Raw genomic sequence first — 21,307 nt, 5'->3', positions numbered from 1 at the left:
CGTAGCGCGCCACTCGGTGGCGCGCTATGAGCTTGTAGATCTGCTATTTTTCAATAGCTAAAGCATAACGTGATGCTAACACCAAAAGGGGTTCCCGTTCAGAATGGGTTAAAGACAATTCATTATGATAGTGGAATTTATCATTACTTGTCAAATGTTCGTCTTGAAGGGCCAATGGCCCTTATTGGTCCCCCACACAAGCCCTTATTGGCCCCCACATAAGCCCTTATTTTCCCCCCACACAAGCCCTTTTTGGCCCCCTCATAAGCCCTTATTGCCCCCCCACATAAGCCCTTTTTGTCCCCCACATAAGCCCTTATTCTCCCCCCACACAAGCCCTTATTGCCCCCCCACATAAGCCCTTATTTGCCCCCCAAATAAGCCCTTATTGGCCTCCTCATAAGCCCTTATTGCCCCCCCACACAAGCCCTTATTGGCCCCCCACATAAGCCCTTATTTGCCCCCACACTTAAGCCCTTTATGGCCCCCTCATAAACCCTTATTGCCCCCCCACATACGTGTAAGACCTTTTTGTCCCCCACATAAGCCCTTATTGCCCCCCCACACAAGCCCTTATTGGCCCCCCACATAAGCCCTTATTGGTCCCCCACATAAGCTCATTTGGTCCCCCACACCACATCCCCCCCCCCCCCCCCCCCACACACATGTCCTTATGTGGCCAAAATATAAATAAAAATAAAACTTTTTTTTCTCCTTTTTTTGAGAAAGTGCACTTTCTCCAAAAGGGCAGGTGCTCAAGCCCCCCTAGCCCCACCCCCTCTGCACGTGTCTGCTTGTATGTGGAATGTGCATGGATACTATACAACCCTCCGCATTGGGCCTTTAAATAATGAATGTCCCCCCCTAGAGGCAAACGGTTGAGAAGGTACAGTAGATGAGAGGAAATTGCACCTGGTAGCATGATGTGACGAGCAGCACTGCAGCCAGAAGCCTAATTGGATCCAGGTGATACTCATCTGTGAACAACAACATCGGACAAGACATTTCTGATTTCTCGAACGGATTAAGGCGAAAACAAGGCTTGAATTTTAGCTTAGGCCTACTACATCAAATTGTGTTGTTTTTCATGCGTGCAGTGCATGCATTTTATTTTTACATTACATTATTTAACTTCAACTTTAAAGCGTCAGAAGCCCACCAAAACCCGTGAGTAGCATAGCCTAGCGAATGTATGTGTAGCCTGCTACACTTCATGTCCATAAATGTATGTATGCAGCCTATGTAAGATGATGAGATCACACATCAGACATTCTGGGCTATGCGTGTTGCTGTTTTACGAAAGAAGCACACAAATCTCTAACTCTATGACATAGAGTTGGTGTAGCGGCTGTAGCCTACACGATATTTATTTATATACAAGGATTTAAATCGTAACATCGACCATTACAACAACTGAACACGACAGAGCTCCCGCTGGCTTAAATGTCATTAACCTAGGCTGTTGATGAGAAAACTACCACGGTGCATTGAATGGAGGACACAGAGGTCCTAACATTTCAGACGCTGACAATGTTTCAGGATGTATGGCATTACACTCACTCAGTGCGTCGTCTGGTGGTGGTATGAATCTGTGTGTCTGTATTATGTTTAGGCCTAATACAGTAGGCAATTACATCTGTCTGGGAAGCATAGTAAGTTAGATGCATGTGACCAGGTCAATGAGTGTTAAGTGACAGAGTTTTAAGTGACGGGCAGGGTTATTGGATTGCATTCTGGCAGCACCACAGTGTGTGTTCTGTGGTAATAGGCCCTTTTTACATTTTTTCCTGGGAACTTGTAATAAGCCTGACCTGAGGTGGAAACATGCAACATAAAAAATGTTCCCAACTTCCCATATGCTGGAGTGTGTATCTGAGTGTGGCTGTCTCGATTTATTGAAATATTTATTAACAGTTTGCAGAATTACAGTATATTTCAAGCACAAACTCAATACAAAGACTGTTAACTGTGAGTGGACGACCCAATTAAGCATTACACTTGTTTACAACAGGGTCCACCATGTTCAATTCATCAAAACATTTAGAGACGTACAAATAGACACTTCTAAAGAACAGAACAGGAATTCATCATAAAGGAAGCAAAAAGGGAAAAGAAAAATATACAGTGAGGGGAAAAGGGGGGGGGATTCAGATTTTGAATTGCAGCTGTCCGTAGGTGCCCTTTGAGAGCGATTTTGAAGGAGTCAAGGGATTCACATTTCTTAATGACTGTTGGTAGGGCGTTCCACATTTTGGTGGCATAGGAGCGAAAATAATGTAGTCCCTTGTTTGTGCCGAATCTGGGTTGTACAAGTTTGTTGCACTCCCTCTGGTGTTGTGGGTGTGGACTTCGTTTACATTAAGGAAGTATTTAGACAGGTACATGGGTATCTTGGTGGTGTATCGAATCTTGTGGACCAGACCCATTGCAAGATGCTGTACTCTGTAGTCGACCCTAAGCCATCCCAGCCTGTCAAAGTGGGCAGGCGTGAGGTGGGTTCGGGGGGTGAGTCAAAGTAGGAGCCTGACCATTTTGTTTTGGGAGGTCTGGAGCCTTGTTTTAAGGGCCTTTGAGGTGCTGTGGTACCAAGAGGTGCGTGCATATTCAAAGAAACCTTGTACGAGGGCTCCTGTTAAGGTCTTCAAGGTGTTTGGAGGGAATATTGTCATGGCCAGTGGCCTTGTGGGGTTGGAGGGCACTCAGTTTTTTAAGTACCTCCTCAGTTGTTACCATTGCCATTTTAAAATCATCTTTACAAACACCTAGGTTTTTGTAGAAGGCTTTGATGTGCTCTACACCAAAACGTCCAGAGTGGGAGGCATGATGGCCAAGAATATTCGTTTCTCCCAACAGTTTCCAAGGACAAGGATATGAGTCCAACCTGCAGTGAAAGCACTCACAGCCGCATGCATCAGAGATAGAAGAATGATACAGACATCTATATGTGAGAATCAGGATCAGTCATCATCACACAAAAATGAAGGTATGCAAAATATACAGTACATCATATTTTAATTAATTGGTTGTTTTATATAGTGCAGTCTCTAGACATTATCAGATTTCCAACAATTAGTTGCAAATATGTGACATTAACAAAACAATATCATCATCAGCCCACTAAACACTCCTTAGGGCATCAATTAGGCAGTCAGACTATTATCTCAATATGCAGTCAGTCACTCACTGTAGCTTATCTCTTTTCACACAGCATTACGCAGTGTTCAGTCATTACCCAGAACCACCCAGGTGGTGTTTGAGACCCATTCAGGGAGAACCGTGGCCCGACTGAGAGAACCCCGCCATCTGTACGGTGTGTCTGGACGCATGTCTCAAACAGTTCCACGCTGGCCTCATGAGTGTGTGGTCATACCCAGGCAGATTCATCACATTGGTGAGACAGAAATCTAGTGGTTTAACTAAGTAATATTAAAAACACGTTGTCTTGACCAGAGCCAGAGGTACCATGGTACGTAGTTGGTTTGGTTTTATGCATCACTGAACACAACTCCTGTGAGGATTCAACAAGTCATTCCTCTGTTTTCCAGAGTGGGTTCCTTCCATCCCAGAGCCTCTTTGGGTGAAGACAATTTATTCTGAGCAACAAGCAGAAACAAACATGGAAGGCATAATTGTATATAATACAGAAGAAGGTATGCTGCAATTGACAGAGAGAACCTGACAAAGCCTGATGGCAAAATGTGTTGTGTATACTTTCAGATTTGTTCTTGCTATAAAGAAACACTAAAGATAATAATGCAGTGTGATAATCCTTCAGCATTCATCATTGCCCCACTGAGGTTGAATACTGACTGCAACAACAAATACCAGATGATTCTGATTCTGGACTTTTTATTTTTTAAATCACTTCTGGAAAATGACAGAAGACATGTAACACATTATTGTCTGCTGTGTTGCTTTTCGATGTGTACACTGTCATTTTTATAGAGGTATGGTATCTAAAGAGCACAAAGTACCTTTCTGAACGTATCGTGAGACTTCCCCCCCGTTTCCTGTCTGGCAGCCAAATCCTGCGATACTTCAGAAACATACCTGCTGCTGTTTAGATCCTCAGATAAAATGATATACTGTGCACTTGCTGCACTCTGTGCACATCGAAAAGTAAGTGATAGAAAACAACCTGTGATATGTATTTTATATTCCTGAACTGATTATATGACAAAGGTCTCAATTGTTCATAAATAATGTTTGTTATGAGCTGGTCCAGCCGGCTCCATTCACTGCCATGTATTCATTGCACTTCCGGTGTAAGTTTGGCTCCCATGAAAGTGTGCATGAATGTGTCACATGAATGTGTCACATGACCAGGGAAGCAGGGAAGCAGGCTGTAGTCTATTCATTCCAATGGGAGAGTGAACGTGAACGCTTCTGAACTATTCTGGCCACATGGTCACTGAATTAAATATTGGATCCGCTCGTCACAAGCCACAGAGACAAATCAGGAGAAAATGTACTTTATTATTGACCTTTCTCTGTCCCAGCAAGTAGCAACACACTCGTGGGATCTAGCACCAGTAACCATAGGATGTTCGAGATTTTCCGTCTGACACTGGTGCCCACTTAGGAGTCCATTAGGATTTGTGTACCAACATGTCATCTTTCTAAATTAACAATCTTTGGTTTCATGTGTAACGTCATCAGCAAGGTCTCATGAGCTCAATTCCAATGCCCCAAATCTTGGTCACTCGCTTACTCACCCTCCAACATGGCGGTGTTAGTGACATTGGTGACCTGCTGAATTATGTGACAATCGTGTTGACATCACATAATGTCAGTGATCTAATTGTTGTTAGTAATTATGTCACCTTTTTATGGTCACAACCTCACAGTAATTCACACAACAATTTTTTTTATCATGTCGCTCTATAATTGATGTATTTGTTTTACAGTGAAGGAAAACTACTTTTCGGGTTCTTGTGTTGGTGGGACCCATCAGTCAACTTTGAGTCCTGCTACTGTATCCCTAACTGGGCCTGATGACACTACCCTGCAGTTTGAAGGACGTTTTGAAAGTGGCAACCTCTTCAAGGCTGTCAAAGTGTAAGATGATGTAGAAATTCACAGTGAACTCATAGGCATGGCAATATCTGTTTGTATGGTCTCACCTCGCCTACTGTAAACTAATTCTCTTTCAGAGGTGAATTTGATTATGAACTCTATCTGCGGACTGACCTCTATACCAAGAAGCACACTCAGTGGTTTTACTTCCAGGTCAGGAACACCCGAGCATGTGTGGGTTATCGCTTCACCATTACCAACTTGATGAAGATGACCAGTCTGTACAAGTTGGGCCAGCTGCCTTTGATGTACTCTGAAGAGAAGGCCAAAAGTCAGGGAGTTGGCTGGCACAGGGTGGGCCAGCGTGTCTCTTATTTCCGCAATGGACGCCAGAACTTCCACCGGCCTTGCTACTCCCTCTCCTGGCGCCTTTACTTTCCTTATGACCAGGACACCTGTTACCTGGCCAACTGCTACCCCTACACTTATTCCCAAATGTGGGCCCAGCTTTCTGAAATTGAGCGGGACGCCAGGCGCTCGCGCTACTGTAAAGTCCGGACCTTGTGTCACACTCTGGCAGGGAACCTGGTCCCAGTGTTGACCGTGACCAACCCTTCCAGCCAGAAGGAAAGCAATGGCAGCACGCTGAAGCCTGCAGTAGTACTGACAGCCCGGATCCATCCAGGGGAGACCAACAGTTCCTGGGTGATGAAGGGCATCCTCAACTTCTTGCTGGAGGACTCTCCTGATGCGGCCATGCTCCGAGACACCTTCGTGTTCAAAGTGGTGCCCATGCTCAACCCAGATGGGGTGATTGTGGGAAATAACAGATGTTCTCTGATAGGAAGAGATCTCAACCGCAAATACAACTCCAGCTTAAAGGACTTGTTTCCCACTGTGTGGGCTACACGTTCCATGGTCCAAAGGTACTTATGTTTGAACAATCAGACAACCTGCTTTGTCTGTCAGAACAAAGTTACAATTGGTTCAGAAACAGTGATTATTTATTGACTCTGTTTTTCACCAGGTTGTGTGAGAAGGGTAAGGTGCTGTTATACTGTGACCTACATGGTCACAGTAAAAAGCAGAATATCTTCACATACGGCTGTGAGAACATGGGGCTGGTCCAGAATCCCCCACATGAACGCATCTTCCCTTTGATGCTGAGCAAGAACTGCCCTGACCTGGTACTTTTATCTCACTGAACTATTCATTCATTCATTCAATGTGCAAGTGAATTAAAAACTTAAATTTCAAAATATAAAGTTACAAATAAGAAACCAAGCAATAAAGCAATTTTCTATTACATATCATCTGTGGGCACCTTGAGTGTGTGGCAACTACTTGATCTGGTTTGGCCCAGAGGTCCCTATCATGAACAAATGGATACTGTAAATGCCAACAATAGAGCCCTTTTTTTTCCTTTTTTCTGTCAAACTGTCAAATACATATGTACTGTAGAGTGAGTACACCACCTTATACACTCAACAGGTCTGTATTTGTGTTTCAGTTCTCCTTCCAGGACTGTAAGTTCAAAGTCAAACACCGTAAAGAGGGGACTGGCAGAGTGGCTCTATGGAGACTAGGGGTCCTCAACAGCTTTACCCTGGAGATCTCTCTGTGTGGATCCAGCACTGGTGCAGAGACCAGCATTACTGTGTTTAACTCACTTTACTCCACATTGAGTTGTTGATTCATCACTGGAAGTGATTAAAATGGACTTTGCATTGTATTTGATCTCTTTGCAGGTCAACGGACAGGAACACATTTCAACACACTGGACTTGGAGAAGATGGGATTTCATTTTTGTGATACATTGTTAGATTATTGTGACCCCGACAGGTCAAAGGTGGGTTTCCATTGGATGTGTGTGTGTGTGTGTTTCTTTTTGTTTTTTTTACAGATGAATAACAAAGTTTAAGCAAGCTGGGCTGAGATGTGGTTCTTTTTGCAGTATATTGCATGTCTTAGAGAACTCCAGGAGATTGCTAGACCTGTTGATTTTACTGAACCAGCCTATATTGATCATGAGGCAAAGTAAGTCTACAGTTGTTTTTTCACATTTCAGTTTCATCAAATTGAATGAATAATTATTTGTTATATATTTGTCTTAAACATTTCTGATAACATTTCTATAAAGACCAAGTTTACAACTTACAACACCAGCAATTTAATTGCATTTTCAAACTTGTTTTGTTTTCTCTTTTTTTTTTGTAGTTTCAGCACCAGTGGATCTAGTGGAAATAGTTCAGATTCTGATGAGCCACTAGTTGACCCCTTCTCGTTTACCAAGGTCACTGACAGTTTTGTATTTCTAACACTGAGTTTAACTGAATTCCCAACGGTATTTGTCATGAGGTTTGGTTTCTGTTTAACTGACTCTATATTCCTCAGATAAATACACGTACAAAATTGAAGAGCAAGAAGAAGAGAGGAAGAACTCGCTTGTTGAACTCACTAGAGATGCAGGCCGGCAAGGTGCAAAGGCTGTTAACTCTCATACTGCCCTCACAAAACGCTAATGTTAGACTGTTTTTATTGCTCATAGTAAATGTGATATTCTATTTCTGTTACAGTACGCAAGTATCAAGGGGACACTGGAGAACAACACACTGACACCTCTATCCAGTGGCACAATGCCATATCTACAAGTACGTTTTCTGTGACGGACACATGCTTTTTATTTGTAAAAGATCGATACGATACGGTAAAACTTTATTAATCCACAGAGGGAAATTCAGTTGTCACAGCAGCAACGGCAGTGAAAATGTGTGGTACAGGTCAGAGTCATAAATGATGATAATAGTTTTACAAACACAGCATATGTTACTACCAAAGTGCCATGGACTGCATGGCAGGCGCGTCCTCCCTGAGCCAAGCTTGCGCCTGACAACATACCTGAATTGGACAATCCTTGTTTATACCTTCAGAAACATGGGTGGGGATGATAGTCACCACGGGGTTGGGTGGAAGGGGCTAAGAGGGTTTCATTGGGGTCATCAGGTGGGTGTCCTCCATCTTGAGTGTTTCATTGAATAGGCCCGCCACGACACCTCAAGAGGGTTCAACTGTAACAACTAGGTCTAGAAGGGGGTAAGGCAAAGGGGGGTGTGCCCCCCTTTGCCTTACCCCCTTCTAGACCTCACTCCCCTTGATGTCATCTTTGACCCATGATGATAATACTGGAGTATGCGTGTGACATCATCATCATACCCGGAAGGTTTGCGGGAACGCCTGAGTGGCAAAAAATACTTTCTGGCCACTCTATTTGCCATTCACTTTATGCATGTGCATACCCTCTATAAAAGGCTTAGTTGCTGGCCCTAATAAGCTGCACTAGATCTCTGAATGAACGTAACTCAACTGATGTAACTCAATTACTCAACCACTTGAGCTGCCTGTTTTAAATGCATTTTCATTGCAACTGAACAGTCTGGGACAGTTGTGTGTCTATCGGTGCAGAGAGCGACAGTGTAGGTTTGTAGGAGATGCATCAGAAGGTGGTGTAAGCGGCAGCTTACAAGGTGCGATGGCGAACTCTTAAAGAGGTTGCTTTCGAATTAATGTCTTTTTTTGGCAGTGGTCGTAGCCTCATCTTCAATGCAAGAGTCGGCAGTAGACTGAATCTAGACAAATGTTACCTTGAATCAACACTACCACGAAAAGGTCTATTGAAGTTCACTTTCTTGTCTCTGCTCCTGCGTATCAGGGCATGTGCTCCTTGCCTCCTCCTCTCGGTGTGTGTGTGTGTGTGTGTGTGTGTGTGTGTGTGTGTGTGGCTGTCAGCACTCAACAGTCAGTAACAGACAGTGCTGGTCTTAACTGTGGTGTTACCGTCATGCTGTTACTGAGACAAAACAACAGTAAGGAAACATGATCGTAATATAACGGACATTATAATAACAGTCTGTGCCTTGACACAAGGGGGAGAGGAGGGGAGGGAGGGGCCGAGCACACTTTCTCACTTTCAAAGTGATCTGTTAGGTCCAAGTATCCATGGCCATTAGGAGCAATTTAGCGTGACACAGGAGAGCCTTTCCACGGGGCTCCCTCTTTCACAGGCCTGATGAAAAGCAATGCATGTCAGGGGAAACCAGAGCTGGCAGACGCGCGCTCCCCAGCAGGGCGTGATGGAGATGGTGTCACTTTCACCACTCCCTCCTTCTCTCTCTCTTTCGCTTCGCTTACATTCCCTCTCTCTCACACTTGCTGTCCTTTGCTGACATGCTCTTTCTCTCGTGCACAAAACTCCCTCATTCTCGCCTACACAAACGTGTTACATGTTTGACCCACTACAGTAACGTCTTTTCACTCGCACTCTTTCCTTTTCTCTGTCTGAGTCTCTGGCATACTGTGCGTTCTCTTGTATTTCTTTCGTCCTGCACTATGCAAGCACTGTTGAGGGTGTATATAGTGTTATATATTGTGTTCATTACTGATGGTGTTTCTTTGAGTGTGATGTTTTTCTTTCCTACTGTATATTCTACAATACTTTTTCCTGTAACTGAATCTTAACTGCTGTGCTGCCTTTTGTAACTGCATTTCTGGGTTTGTGTGCTGCAGCCAAACACGCTTCCAGGTTCTCAGTACCTTCCTGGGATTGAGGAAGGTACCCTTCATGTTCATCCCAACATGAAGGGTAGGGCATCCCCCCCAGGGCCCGATGCTGCAGCTAAGGTACCAAACGTTTGTTTATGGCATGTCTTAAAGTGTGATCCAGGGACCCCCAGGGGTCGTTGAGGGGGTTCCAGGGGATCCTCAGCAAAATAAGTTAATATAGCATCACAATTGGTTTCACCACTTAACCCTATTTTATACTTATACTGGCTAAAATAGGCAATTTACAAGCTCACAACATAGCTTTCTTTCTTTTTTTAATCTAGACAAATTGTGAAAAATCTGGCATTTTGAAAATGTTTACATTTTGCTTGGATGGATCAATGACTGTATGAATCATTATCTGAAATGATTCTAGAAATGAGTACCCAATCCAAACTGATGTGATGTTTACAATCACCATCTGTCTTCTTTATAGTACAATACAGTACAGTACAGCGGAGGACTTCCGGGAAACCCATAAAATGACTCGACTCCCTTATTCATTACTTTTCTTTCCCCTTTTAATGCTGTATATAATGCATTAACCAAATGAACCCTGGCGGCTGTTGTGCCTATTTATTTTATTCTATTTACTAGGGCTGTCAATTTTTAATCTGATTAATCACAGCTTCAAAATGTATTAATCATGATTAATCACCATTTGAAAAAATATGTCCAAAATATGCCATGTTTATCTGTATATTGTTGTGGTAATGGAAAGATTAATGACAGAAGGCAGATATTATACATTTAACATAATGTATGTTTTAATTCTTTATAACATAAAGTGTGGCAGGATGGTTTCTCTCTCTCTCACCCTGTTGTGGTGCTATGTGATTTGAGCCCCTGCCTACATGTAAACTGTGCAGCCAATAACCAACTTGTGATGTTCCCCATCCAGATAGGGCTAGATTGGATGGGATGTATGTGGGCCATCCCAGCATGGATTAATTGCATTCAAAAATGTAATCTGATTAATTTCACAATTTCACTCAGTTTAGAAAATGTGTAAATAATAGTAGGGCTGTCAAAATTAGTGAGTTAACCATCAAACATAGCGGATCTGCAAGATTAAGTGTGTTCTGTTGTGTTTTCAGTGGCATCATTTGATCATGTATAATGCATGATCTCTGCATGCAAGGTCTTGGCATTCTCTGCTCTCTCTCTCTCTCTGTCTCTCCCTCACTTGGTCTTTGACACACAGTGAGAGGGACCTTGACAGATATTCTTCCTTCTGTCAATGAGTGATGAGAATGTAAACAAACACACTGCTTTTTGGTATTTGTAGTTTAAATTTAAGTTTTTAATTCACTTTTAGTTCAAGTCAGTTTCCCCTCATAGTGCAGTTAATTGGGTGCACATTGTGAATGATGCAAAACATAACGCTAAGTGTATGATTGCTTTTCTTTGGCCCACAGCCAGAACGCTTGCAGCATCTAATGGAAGAGTACATGCGGAGCAGGATGCAGTTAAGCCTGGGGCGGACTATCAATGGTGGGCTTAGTAGAAACTTAACCCTGTTATCTCTGAATGTTCATCTCACACATACACATGTCTCATACATCTTGCGCTCGGGCGTGTGTGAGTGCGCACGCCTTAATTCGTTTCTAATCTACTTTTTCTCCTAAGAAGCGTCTTCTGTTGTTTGCAAATGTTTTCTTTTCCCTTCTTGCCTTTGCTATTTTGTTATGCCGTTTTTATATCCTGAAGCACTTTGGGATTTGCTAAAATGTTAAGTGCATTACAAATCAAATGTATTATTATGTTCCAGACAATGCCTGGCGGTCTTCCCAGTCCCACAGCGATGCTTGCTTGCTTCCCCACTGTGTGCCCTCCGCCCTCCTACGGCCCTCGCTGCACCCTACTCACCTCCCCAAGGAGCAGCTGGCAAGACAACAGGAGCTGTCCCTCCAAACGCTGTCCCATGTCCAATGTAAGTGTCTCAGTGTTGCGGACCAATTAGTCTAGGGGTAAAGGTACGCATAACATATTAAATGGACGGGAAACCCACTGCAAATTTGAAAATGCTTTTACTTGCACTTAAAAGATTAACGTTACAGAGTTACAACAGTGTTTTCAGTACAAATGGCTCAATAAATACATGATGGAAGTTAATCGACTTTCAAGTACATTGGCTATCATTTATAATAGAGATAACTAGTAGGCAGTATTAGTTATAGAGAAAGATATTAAAGCAGAGTCGTGTTGAAGACTTACAGTGGTGGGTTGTTCCCAAAAGAAAAGGAGACAAACGAAACAATAACTTCACCTAACCGGAACCCTAACCAATAACAAGGGGTCAAAACTATAACTTAGGCCTGACACTCCTTCCCGAAGGGAGCTAAAAATAAACCAAAGAATAAGCAAAAGTTAACCAACAAGATAGTAACGAACAGCTGGAGTTGGATAAGCAATGTCTCGTCAGAGCCCAGGCAAAGTCTGTCCTTTTATAGTAGACTCACTGTGGCCTCCAGTGCGTCACATGACCGGCTTGGCCAATGATCAGGCCCTCACGCAGCGTCTACCCGGTCTCGCGCGAGATGGCAAGCGAGAAGGGACATCTTTAGTCTGCAGCTGGGATAAGCACCGTAAACACAACAGCAACACTGGCCATAGTGGCGGCCTCATGGCCAGTGCGTTATATAACGAGAATAATTTTTGCCTAACGAGTTCGTTTTGCAATTTAGTAGTTAGTTACTTAGTTATGTTTCCAAAAAAGTTATCCGTTACTAATGTGATGTGTTCATTTGGTTGGCAAGATACAATAAAAAGAGAGCCGCCACTTAGAGTATATATTAATAGAGACGGCACCGGATTTCTCCTCTCATCCACTTGCATTAAGTTGCTCTAAAGCGCATGAGGCGATTTCACTCCTCCTTCCGGGTAGGAACGGAGTGCATTCTGGGATTGATTGGGCCAAACACATGAACGCGCTGGCCGTTGACTACCATTGCACACGTTCGCGTATGAAACAGTGTTCACGTGTCATCATGAACGTGCGCAATGATAGTCAACGGACCAGTGCGTTCATGCGTTTGGCCCAGTGCTGCAATACCAAATTCGGCCACTATGTCCATTTTGCCCCAGGGTTTCTTCCGGGTGCCGTCTCTATTAATATATACTCTAAGGTCGGCCAGATTCCCGGAAAAGCTTGCCCCAGGGGCATTTTGCCGCGTGGGTGGAGCTTCATTTCCATCCACCAGCTGTCTAAAAACCCGGAATTCTAAAATGGAATCCATTCATACAATACTAGGGTGGGTGGGTGGTAGGAGGTCGTCCTCAAGGGAAAAAACTGAAAAATGTTTGTACCCCCTCTTTTTTCTTTTTTGTGTCCAACTGCTGCTGGTATGAACAGGTTGTTTTTAACCGCAGAGATGATTAATATAGGCTGTGACAAGGTGGCGCAATGACCGTAGGCAGTAATACAACTTGCGCAAGGATTCTAAAATGGGTTTTAATTGTCGGGTAACGTAAAAGTAATCCAAAAGTATTCTAACTAGTTACTTTTCTCAGTGGGTAATATTGTAACGTAATGGGATTTTTTTTGTTCATTTGTATATCAAAAGTCGACAAGAAGGTTATGCATGCTTACATCAGTAGACTGTTTCAACCAATAATATGACATGCACCTGTGAATCATTCTTCCACACAGAGCTATTTGTTATGCTAGACTAGAGGGCGCATGTTGAATGTAAACAAAATGTGACCGCCATGCGTTATAAAAGATCTTTTTAAATTTGAGCAGGCCACTCAAATATGTTCCTGAAAACATTTGAGGCGAGAAATAATGTTCCTGAAAACATTTGAGGTGAGAAATATTCAATCAGTAATAGAAACTTGATTCAACACTGCCTTTTTTATTATTATTGTACTTTGTGGACTGACATGACGCCCAGGCTGGTCATGGCACTTGCCAATGGCCAAAATCACAGCTCGTAGTTGGATGAAAGACGTGCAGACAGCTGGCGTCTGGAAGCTGGAAAGCTCCAGTGTCGTCCAACCCCGCCCCCATCATTGTGATTGGCTGAGACGTGCATAGCTCCCATGAAACGGAAATTAATCGTCTCCGATGGTCCTCAGCAGATTCTGTGAATGTCACGACGAGACGTTTGATATTTGTGCTTAACTCTATAATAGTGGTAGGCCTATGTAGTGTTTCATCCAACTCTTGAATTATGTTTCATCCACAGGCAAACCGTCCCACTGTTCCCCACACTGCTTGCAGATTAAGTCCAACAGGTGAGACATGGACACTTTATGCTTCATTTATACACGGTTATATGACAGTATAAATTGAGCTATACTTGGTTGCTGCAGACTTGAACCACTTTCAACCCGGTGTCCTATCTCTACCGGTGTCCCTACTTTGGGCATTCTAGGCAAAACAATTCAAAAACAATCTTAACAATTTCAACATTTTTGAAAATGGAAGTTCTACAATCTCACAATGATGCAATGAGTTGTGAGCTTGTAGATTGGTAGTAGATTGGCTATTTTCCTTATTTGTCGTAAGATGAAATATACGTTTAGTGCCTAAGTGGTTAAGGTGAACACCCTTCAGGTAGGATAATTCTCTAGACTTCATACCTGAAGTCACCAGTGGCTCTGGCCGCAAAACAGTCCTGGTTCAACCCCGGACCTAACTTGGTTGGCTGCCTCCATCGGTGTGGTTAATGCAAATTATAAAGCTCTTTGGAGGAAAGCACTATATCAATGCACAAGTCTTAACCTCTGTTTTGGGGAAGAGTTGTTCATGCTCACAATGAATAACAGGAATATCATACAGGCAATTGTGTTTTTGTCAATCAAAGAAACCACCTGTCAAGCACATGATATGACGACCATATGAATATAATGTTTTTCCTGGAACAGAACTGAAATACAGTGAGTTCTTTACGTTTAGGAAGACCAGAGCCAGTCGAACCATGTCTTTCATTTCATCAGATGTACTCCAAATAGACCTACTACTGTATTTACTGTAATGTAAATTAAGGGTTGTCACACAAGATTTTTGGGGGTGGGTCCTCAGATGACAGCAGTTAAAGTGACATTTTAAGGACTTTAAAGACCTTTTTAACCCATTTAGGCCTAATGGCCGATTCTAAAAACGCCTTCTAAAGCCTGACCTAAGTTTTCAGAAAAACTTCAAACATGTATATAGCAGCATCAATTTTTTGTAATTTTTTAATACTGTACAGAACCCAAATATGGGTTCCCGGCCTGAGGGGGTAAGACACCAAAAGGGGTTCCCACCCAGAATGGGTTAATACCTCAGAATGAAAAATACCATTACTGCATCAAAAGTAAATCGACAAACTATACGATATGATTGCTTCTTGTGTACTATTAAAATTCACACCCGTGTGAATGCTCTTATCATACATCATCTCATTCTGGCCAATCACAATTTGTGTCCTCACCTTCATCTTCAATGTTTGTGTTTACATGTTTGTCTACACAAACACTCTAAACTGGCCATTCATTGTCAATGGCATTTAATGTTTGTGTTGGGACAATGACTTAAAATTGGCCATTCATTATCTAGGGCATTTCATGTTTGTGTTAGGACAAAGTTTGTGTTTACAGAAATAGGAGGACAACTGGTCAAACATTGGCTAAATTGTCAAATAATATAAGGGGCAAAAAAAAGAAAATAGCAGACAAGCTCACAACTGAGCTTATAGATCTGCTATTTTCACAGAATTTATTTGTGGAACTTAGTCATACAAAATGTAATGGCTCAACTCCTACAGTTCCAAGTGCTTGTCAGTTCAAATAGCCTATGATATTTTTGAGGGGTCATTCACGGCCTGAAAAGGTTGAGAATCACTGGTCTACAGTATCAAGTGCCTGTGTCACGGTGAATTAAATGTAGATGAATGTCCCAAACCGATATGTTTCACTGTGTAAGAATCAGTCTACACTGAAACACATGGTAAATGGATTGACAGGAGCTAACATTCTGTATATAATGCAAAGAGGAAAAGATAATGACTCAACATACATAATTTAAACTCTGAAATGATAGAACTGAGTGATAGCAAATAGTTTGGTTATAGATGACATTACTTGACAATTTGACAAAGATTGAGACGTTTGCAGTGCACCAGTGTCACTGCACTTTGCCAAAAGTAAACTTGCTGATTAAGTAGAGCTCTTTTCCAAGGACTAACAGCACAATATACACCATAAAATCCTCTGATCCACAAGGGTCCATTTCAACACTATTTGTAGTGTACAGTACACTAATGTGTAGTGTGCTAATTTAACTCAAGCGTGAGGCCCTTCTGACACAGTACTCCTAGGAGTACACATTTCAGTCAATGTATCGTTACAAGATAAATGACTCCCAGTGAACTTACTATACTACTACTAGGTTGTTGTACCAGTACTGTACAGTGTTTGGAAACTTTGGTTCACTTTGGTTGTAAGGATGCCTTGTACTCTATTCAAAGACTGGCGGTTTTGGAGCCTGTGAGTGAGTTTGCTGTACCCATCAGTAGCAGCTCAACAGGGACCGACTGGGTTTTTCTCCCTTCATGTCCCTTATTCACTAGTTTGGTGACTGGAGAAGATGAAGTTCCAAGGTGAGCTGCATGTAGGTGTAATATGAGAAAAGATTTCATGACCAATCCTCTAAAAGACATCCTTAACCACTTTCAACATGGAGACCGTATTTTGGGTCATCATAGGCAAATATTTTCAAAATGTAAAAGATAAATGAAAACGGTCTTAATTGGTTAATGATGGTAAACAATAATTATTAATTTCACAATGTAAATTCTGTTGCACATGTAATTGTTGTTGTTGTATTATAGTAATTGCATTTGTAAAATTATAGTACAGATCTTAACCATGCATACATATCAAACGATAACAAATTATTGATCAATTTTGTCCCTTTTTTTTCCTCCAAGAAATTCCAGTGAAGAAGGCATGAAACAAATGAAGAAAAAAAAGAAAAATGGAGCACTGAAAAGAAACGAAGCATTAAGGTACTTGGGGCATAAAAAAACTTAAACCAGGGAATTCATACAATAGTGCAAAATAATGCTAAATATAACATCGTTTTTGACTATCAGTGTTTTAACAGATAAACGGTGTGCTCAGCAGATAATTTGTCAGTGATATATTATGTACAATGCATACTATAAGCAGTATTTTATTCACATGATACACACAGTACTGTATTTTAAACCTTAAAACAAATACTTTACACAAACAGTCAAATGAATCAAAAACAAAACACTAAGTATAATCACATGAACCCTAGTGTTTTATAATAGGCAAACATTCGCTGAAAATAACCATTATGTAGCTCACAACACGCAGTGAGCTTGTATATCGATGTGCTATATTTGGCGAAGCAATTTGGTGTATTGAGAAACGAGGAGAGGGGCCAAGTACAGTATAGACCCCTGGGGGACACCGGTCAACATCAGTGGTGCTCTAGCCACTCTTAGCAGCTGTCTGTGATGCTTATGACCTGAGGGTGCACCCTGCTCCTGTTCCAGTTGAAGAGCCACGCTGCCCTCCTGTGGCGGCAGCGCTTGGACAGCAGCACATAGAGCACTGGGTTGACACAGGGGTGGAGGTACTGGAGAACAGTACAGACAAAGTAGAACATCTCCCACGCCTGGCCGTGGCGGTACAGCCCCAGGTACACACACAGCTCCAGCACGTAGCCAGGCAGCCAGCAGACGGAGAAGGTGGCCGCGGCCAGGAACACCATGACGGACGCGCGGCGTGTATTCCGGGCACTGGCCACTGACATCACGGGGCTCTTGTGGAGGAAGAGCGCCAGGCGTATGTAGTTGAAGGCGATCACCAGCATCGGGACAAAGTAGTACAGTATGAACTGGCTTAAGACCACTTGGTAGTGATGTTCGTGAACGGTCGGAAGGCAGAAGGTGAAGCCAGCCAGGCTTGGGCCCAGGCTCTCTTTAGTGGCAAAGATGCGCAGTGGAAGGCTAATGAAAAAGCTGAGGGCCCAAACCAGGACAAACATGAGAATAACCAGGTCCATGGTGGGTGGTTGGTATGGGTTGGTGATTATCATGGCACGTGTCATTGAGACAGCGCACAGGGAGTAGGTGCTGGCTGCCAAGCTAAAGGCCAGGAGGAACTGGTAGATCTTGCAGGAGGTGTCCCCCAGGGGCCAGGAGTGACTTATGGCGGAGTGCAGGGTGAGCGGGATGAGGAGGAGGGTGAGGAAGTCGGCCAGGGCCATGCTAAGCAGTAGGACGTCCAGGCGGTTCTTGCGAAGGGTGTTGTACTTGGCGAACAGTGAGAAGACCAGTATGTTTGCACAGAACCCGATGCCCAGGATCACCCCGCAGGTGCAAGCGAAGATCAGCCCGTATGTGTTGTGAACAGCCTGTGTGACACCCCCCCCCCAAACACCACATGGTCACATCAGCACATGTTCTTGACCCGTCTTTGTGTAATAGAAGATTTTTGGATATTTTCAGTGGCATCTTCTTGAACAATAAAAGATAACCTGCACACTGACACATTAAAGCAACATTTCGATCACACACAAGTTACAACCTTCCTCATGCCTCATGCGTGACCATAACGTTGTTTTAATAAAGTGGCAGTGTGTAGGCTATATTTTATTTTTGATGTTCGTTGTTTCACTTACACACCTAATCTGGGTTTGTGAAAATCTTGTATCAATAGTGGCATTTTCTTAAAAGAAACTTGAAGCGTTTTGTACAATACTTGTCATAGATTTGTCATAACAATACTTTGTCGTAACAGGGGCTGTGAACATTGCAACCTGCAACTGATAGACTGTCAAGCTGCAAATCTGTTAAAAGTTGCAGTCCCTATAGGTTTTATTTCAACGATGTCTGAACCACAATAAAGATGGCAGCGCATCTAGAATCTGCTTCAAATGACTAGATTGTCATTGTCGACTAGTAGGTGTCCTACCCAACACTGGGGTATTCAAAGCCTTAGTTATTGTATTAACAAACTGCATATCTGTTCAAAACCTGAAAGGTTTCAGTAATCTAAAAGTCACATAAAAAACTTCCCTCTTTGCCAGAAAAGACATTTCAAACCACATATCATATTCCAGTCAGATTTAATGGTCTTTAAAAGGCACTTCCTTAATTTGAACATACTCACCATGGTCTTTCTTCACTGAAGTACCTTCACGCTCATTCATTCTCTTTGAATGGTGCAATGCAATCTCATCCTACAAACTTGTCCAGAAAATTGTCGTGTGTGTGTGAGCAGGTCTTAGCCCTCTCGGGATTCATTAGCACTGTGTGATTGCTAAATGTGTTGGGGAGAAAGCCAAGGCAAACATCACCTGGGTCAGATTTATTCTGGTTGGCTAGGTTTAAAGAGATAGCACCTCTGCCCAGTGGCTGAGATGTGTAAAACCCATCATTTGTGACGCCCCTTCCCCCTTTCAAGTGTTAGTGATTTGCTTCTTGTGTTTAAGTTGTGATATACATATCACAAGTTGAACACAAGAAGCAATACAATTATACACATTGTGTTTTGTTTCTTTCTGCTTCGTGTCACACCTATACCTACCTCATGGAGTTGGGCTGCAACTATGTTGAGAGCTACGAGACGTATCGCAGACCTGCTACTGTAAATTCTCATACTGAAATCGGGACTGAAACGTCTCCTTTTCTGCAGATATGGCGTGCATAGATAGATGTACCTGTACTGTATGAACAATCGGCATCTTTAACCACCATAAAAATGACTATTCCATTGATTGCATTCTCCACTTTGTCCCCTTCTCTGTGAGTTATTAATGTCTCTCCCCATTGTTTGATTGATTTCCTTGGTGTGAGCGGTAGGCCTTTATCTGGCTGTTACACAGTGTTTATGACATCATGCCGACTAATGGCCTACACTGGCGCTCTTAGTGCAGGATATAGCTGCCACTGATGCATTTGCCTTCTCGTTTCTCCTTCCATTACCATGTCTATACGGTTCAGTCAGTGGCTGTCAAAAACACCACGTTCTCAAGTGCAACATCAACAACCAATTTATCTTTTTAAGTTCAAACCTTTGTAACCACATGAAGCGTCCCTATGACCCATGTAGGCTGGAATTCAATATTGACTGGTCCAATTTGAATCTTGGGTGTAATCCCCCCCCCCCCTTTACTACCAGCACCATGAAGGGCCTTGCAAACGTGAAGCGAGGAACGCAGGCGTTGTTGCCTGGATCAACACAGGTCTCCTCCAGGTCTGTTGAAGAGGTGCGCGACAAAGCAAGTGTAAAAAAAAGCTAAACAGAATCCAGGTCTGGTGACTCGTGGGCGTGTGCACGTAACGAGCACACCCGCAACAAATTCACGAGACCGCGCTCACGTAAATATGCTTGCGTTGACGCAACCGCGACTTCTCCGAACAAAAACGCAGGTCTCATTGAAAATGAACTATAGGCGCGTTTTTTATCGCTCCCCGTTTGCAAGGCCCTTAACAAACACTGTTGTGACTTTGTCACTTCTGAGATCTTCAAGCTCAGATCTACAAGATTGAGTTTATGTAGATCTGCTATTTTCAGTGGAGACAGATTAGAAGGACAAAAAGCATGGGGCAAAGTACAGACCCCTGGGGGACCACGGTCAACAAAGTGTATATGGGGTTTAAGTGGTCAATTAGTCTATGAGAATATATTTTTAATATAGATAGGCCTTTATTGAACCCATGAGGGAAATCCAGCTCTTATAGCAGTACTGCATGTATATTGTATGTTCTCCTTTTTTCACATTGATGGACAAGGACCCAGTAATAGGTTTATAGGTTCCCTCACGTATTAGGAGGGCAGAAACAAAGCATAGGTGTTTTTATCTGATGAGAAAAAGAGGTTGCACATCAGCAATGGTTTTCAGTGGAGTGCCAAACCAGTATACATTTATTATAAAGTAGGAATTAAAAAAAACTCCAAAGGTAGCCCATCCAAAAATTAAATCTTCATCAGAGCATGTTCTGATGAAGGCTGCATAGCCGAAACGCATAAGTGGTCCTTTTTGGTGTGTGCCAATAAAGAAATGGAAATGTGAGTATTTTGTCTGGCATTTATTACATTTTTGGATGTGCTACCTTTTTGGAGTTTTTTAATTCCTACTTTTTGAGGTGTTTTTATCTATCGTGGTTAAATGGAGTTTGAAGTTACAATGGGTTTGTATAGGAAGGGGCGTGTCTGATAAAATGAATATCTAAATAAAATGAATATCTAAATACTGAATCAAGCAACATAAACACTGTCTGGAGTATTCCCAAAAGCCTGAGTAGATGTTAAAATGACCCCAAACATGTTTGAAAGTGAAATATCCCTTTATGTACATATCTCGGTCAAATATATTTCTCATGTTTTTGTACGTCTTGTTTACAGAGACTGAAGACACATTTAGACTGCTATACCTGTACGCTACATGGCTACATAGTTTGGATTGTTACATAGTTTGGATTGTTACATAGTTTGGATTGCTACATAATTTAGATTGCTAGGTTGTGGCAAATGTTAGCTGTCCTCGGCCAGCCTGATACTGACTGACTGTATGGCTTTGTAAACAAAGACGAAGCAAATCAAGTTGTTTCTAATGGCTATAGTTTTAATTTTGGATTATTTGGAAACGTACATTATGCCCTCAGTGCAAGTGATGAACATTAAATGAGACGAAAGGTTCCCCAACTAGGGCTTAAAGGACCAC

General features: G+C 42.5%; 2 protein-coding genes and 1 long non-coding RNA gene across 3 annotated transcripts; 2 read left to right on the top strand and 1 right to left on the bottom strand.

The window, feature by feature from the left end:
• Nucleotides 1-1,132: 1,132 nt before the first annotated feature.
• Nucleotides 1,133-7,008, top strand: LOC308314464 (cytosolic carboxypeptidase 3-like; the record flags this gene model as incomplete). The annotated part of the gene is made up of 11 exons (XM_080762095.1): nucleotides 1,133-1,167; nucleotides 2,854-2,983; nucleotides 3,209-3,391; nucleotides 3,546-3,657; nucleotides 4,327-4,376; nucleotides 4,908-5,058; nucleotides 5,154-5,942; nucleotides 6,044-6,203; nucleotides 6,527-6,653; nucleotides 6,765-6,865; nucleotides 6,988-7,008. Exons 2-11 carry the CDS (start codon nucleotides 2,926-2,928, stop codon nucleotides 7,006-7,008), a joined length of 1,752 nt encoding a protein of 583 aa, XP_080618221.1. The 5' UTR covers nucleotides 1,133-1,167; nucleotides 2,854-2,925.
• Nucleotides 7,009-7,233: 225 nt separating this feature from the next.
• LOC308314090 lies at nucleotides 7,234-7,667 on the top strand. The gene is made up of 3 exons (XR_013963935.1): nucleotides 7,234-7,309; nucleotides 7,411-7,494; nucleotides 7,593-7,667. It is a non-coding gene; the product is annotated as an uncharacterized lncRNA (long non-coding RNA).
• Nucleotides 7,668-16,984: 9,317 nt separating this feature from the next.
• Nucleotides 16,985-18,004, bottom strand: LOC308314463 (galanin receptor 2a; the record flags this gene model as incomplete). Its single annotated transcript, XM_080762094.1, has 1 exon — nucleotides 16,985-18,004. A coding segment is annotated over one exon (930 nt), but the record flags the coding sequence as incomplete, so codon positions are not given.
• Nucleotides 18,005-21,307: the final 3,303 nt, after the last annotated feature.

Source organism: Protomyctophum bolini, assembly GCF_963924005.1.
Source record: "Protomyctophum bolini genome assembly, chromosome: 4".
NCBI lineage: Eukaryota > Metazoa > Chordata > Actinopteri > Myctophiformes > Myctophidae > Protomyctophum > Protomyctophum bolini.
Note: the sequence above shows the minus strand (reverse complement) of the source record. Positions and strands in the feature narration are given on the sequence as shown.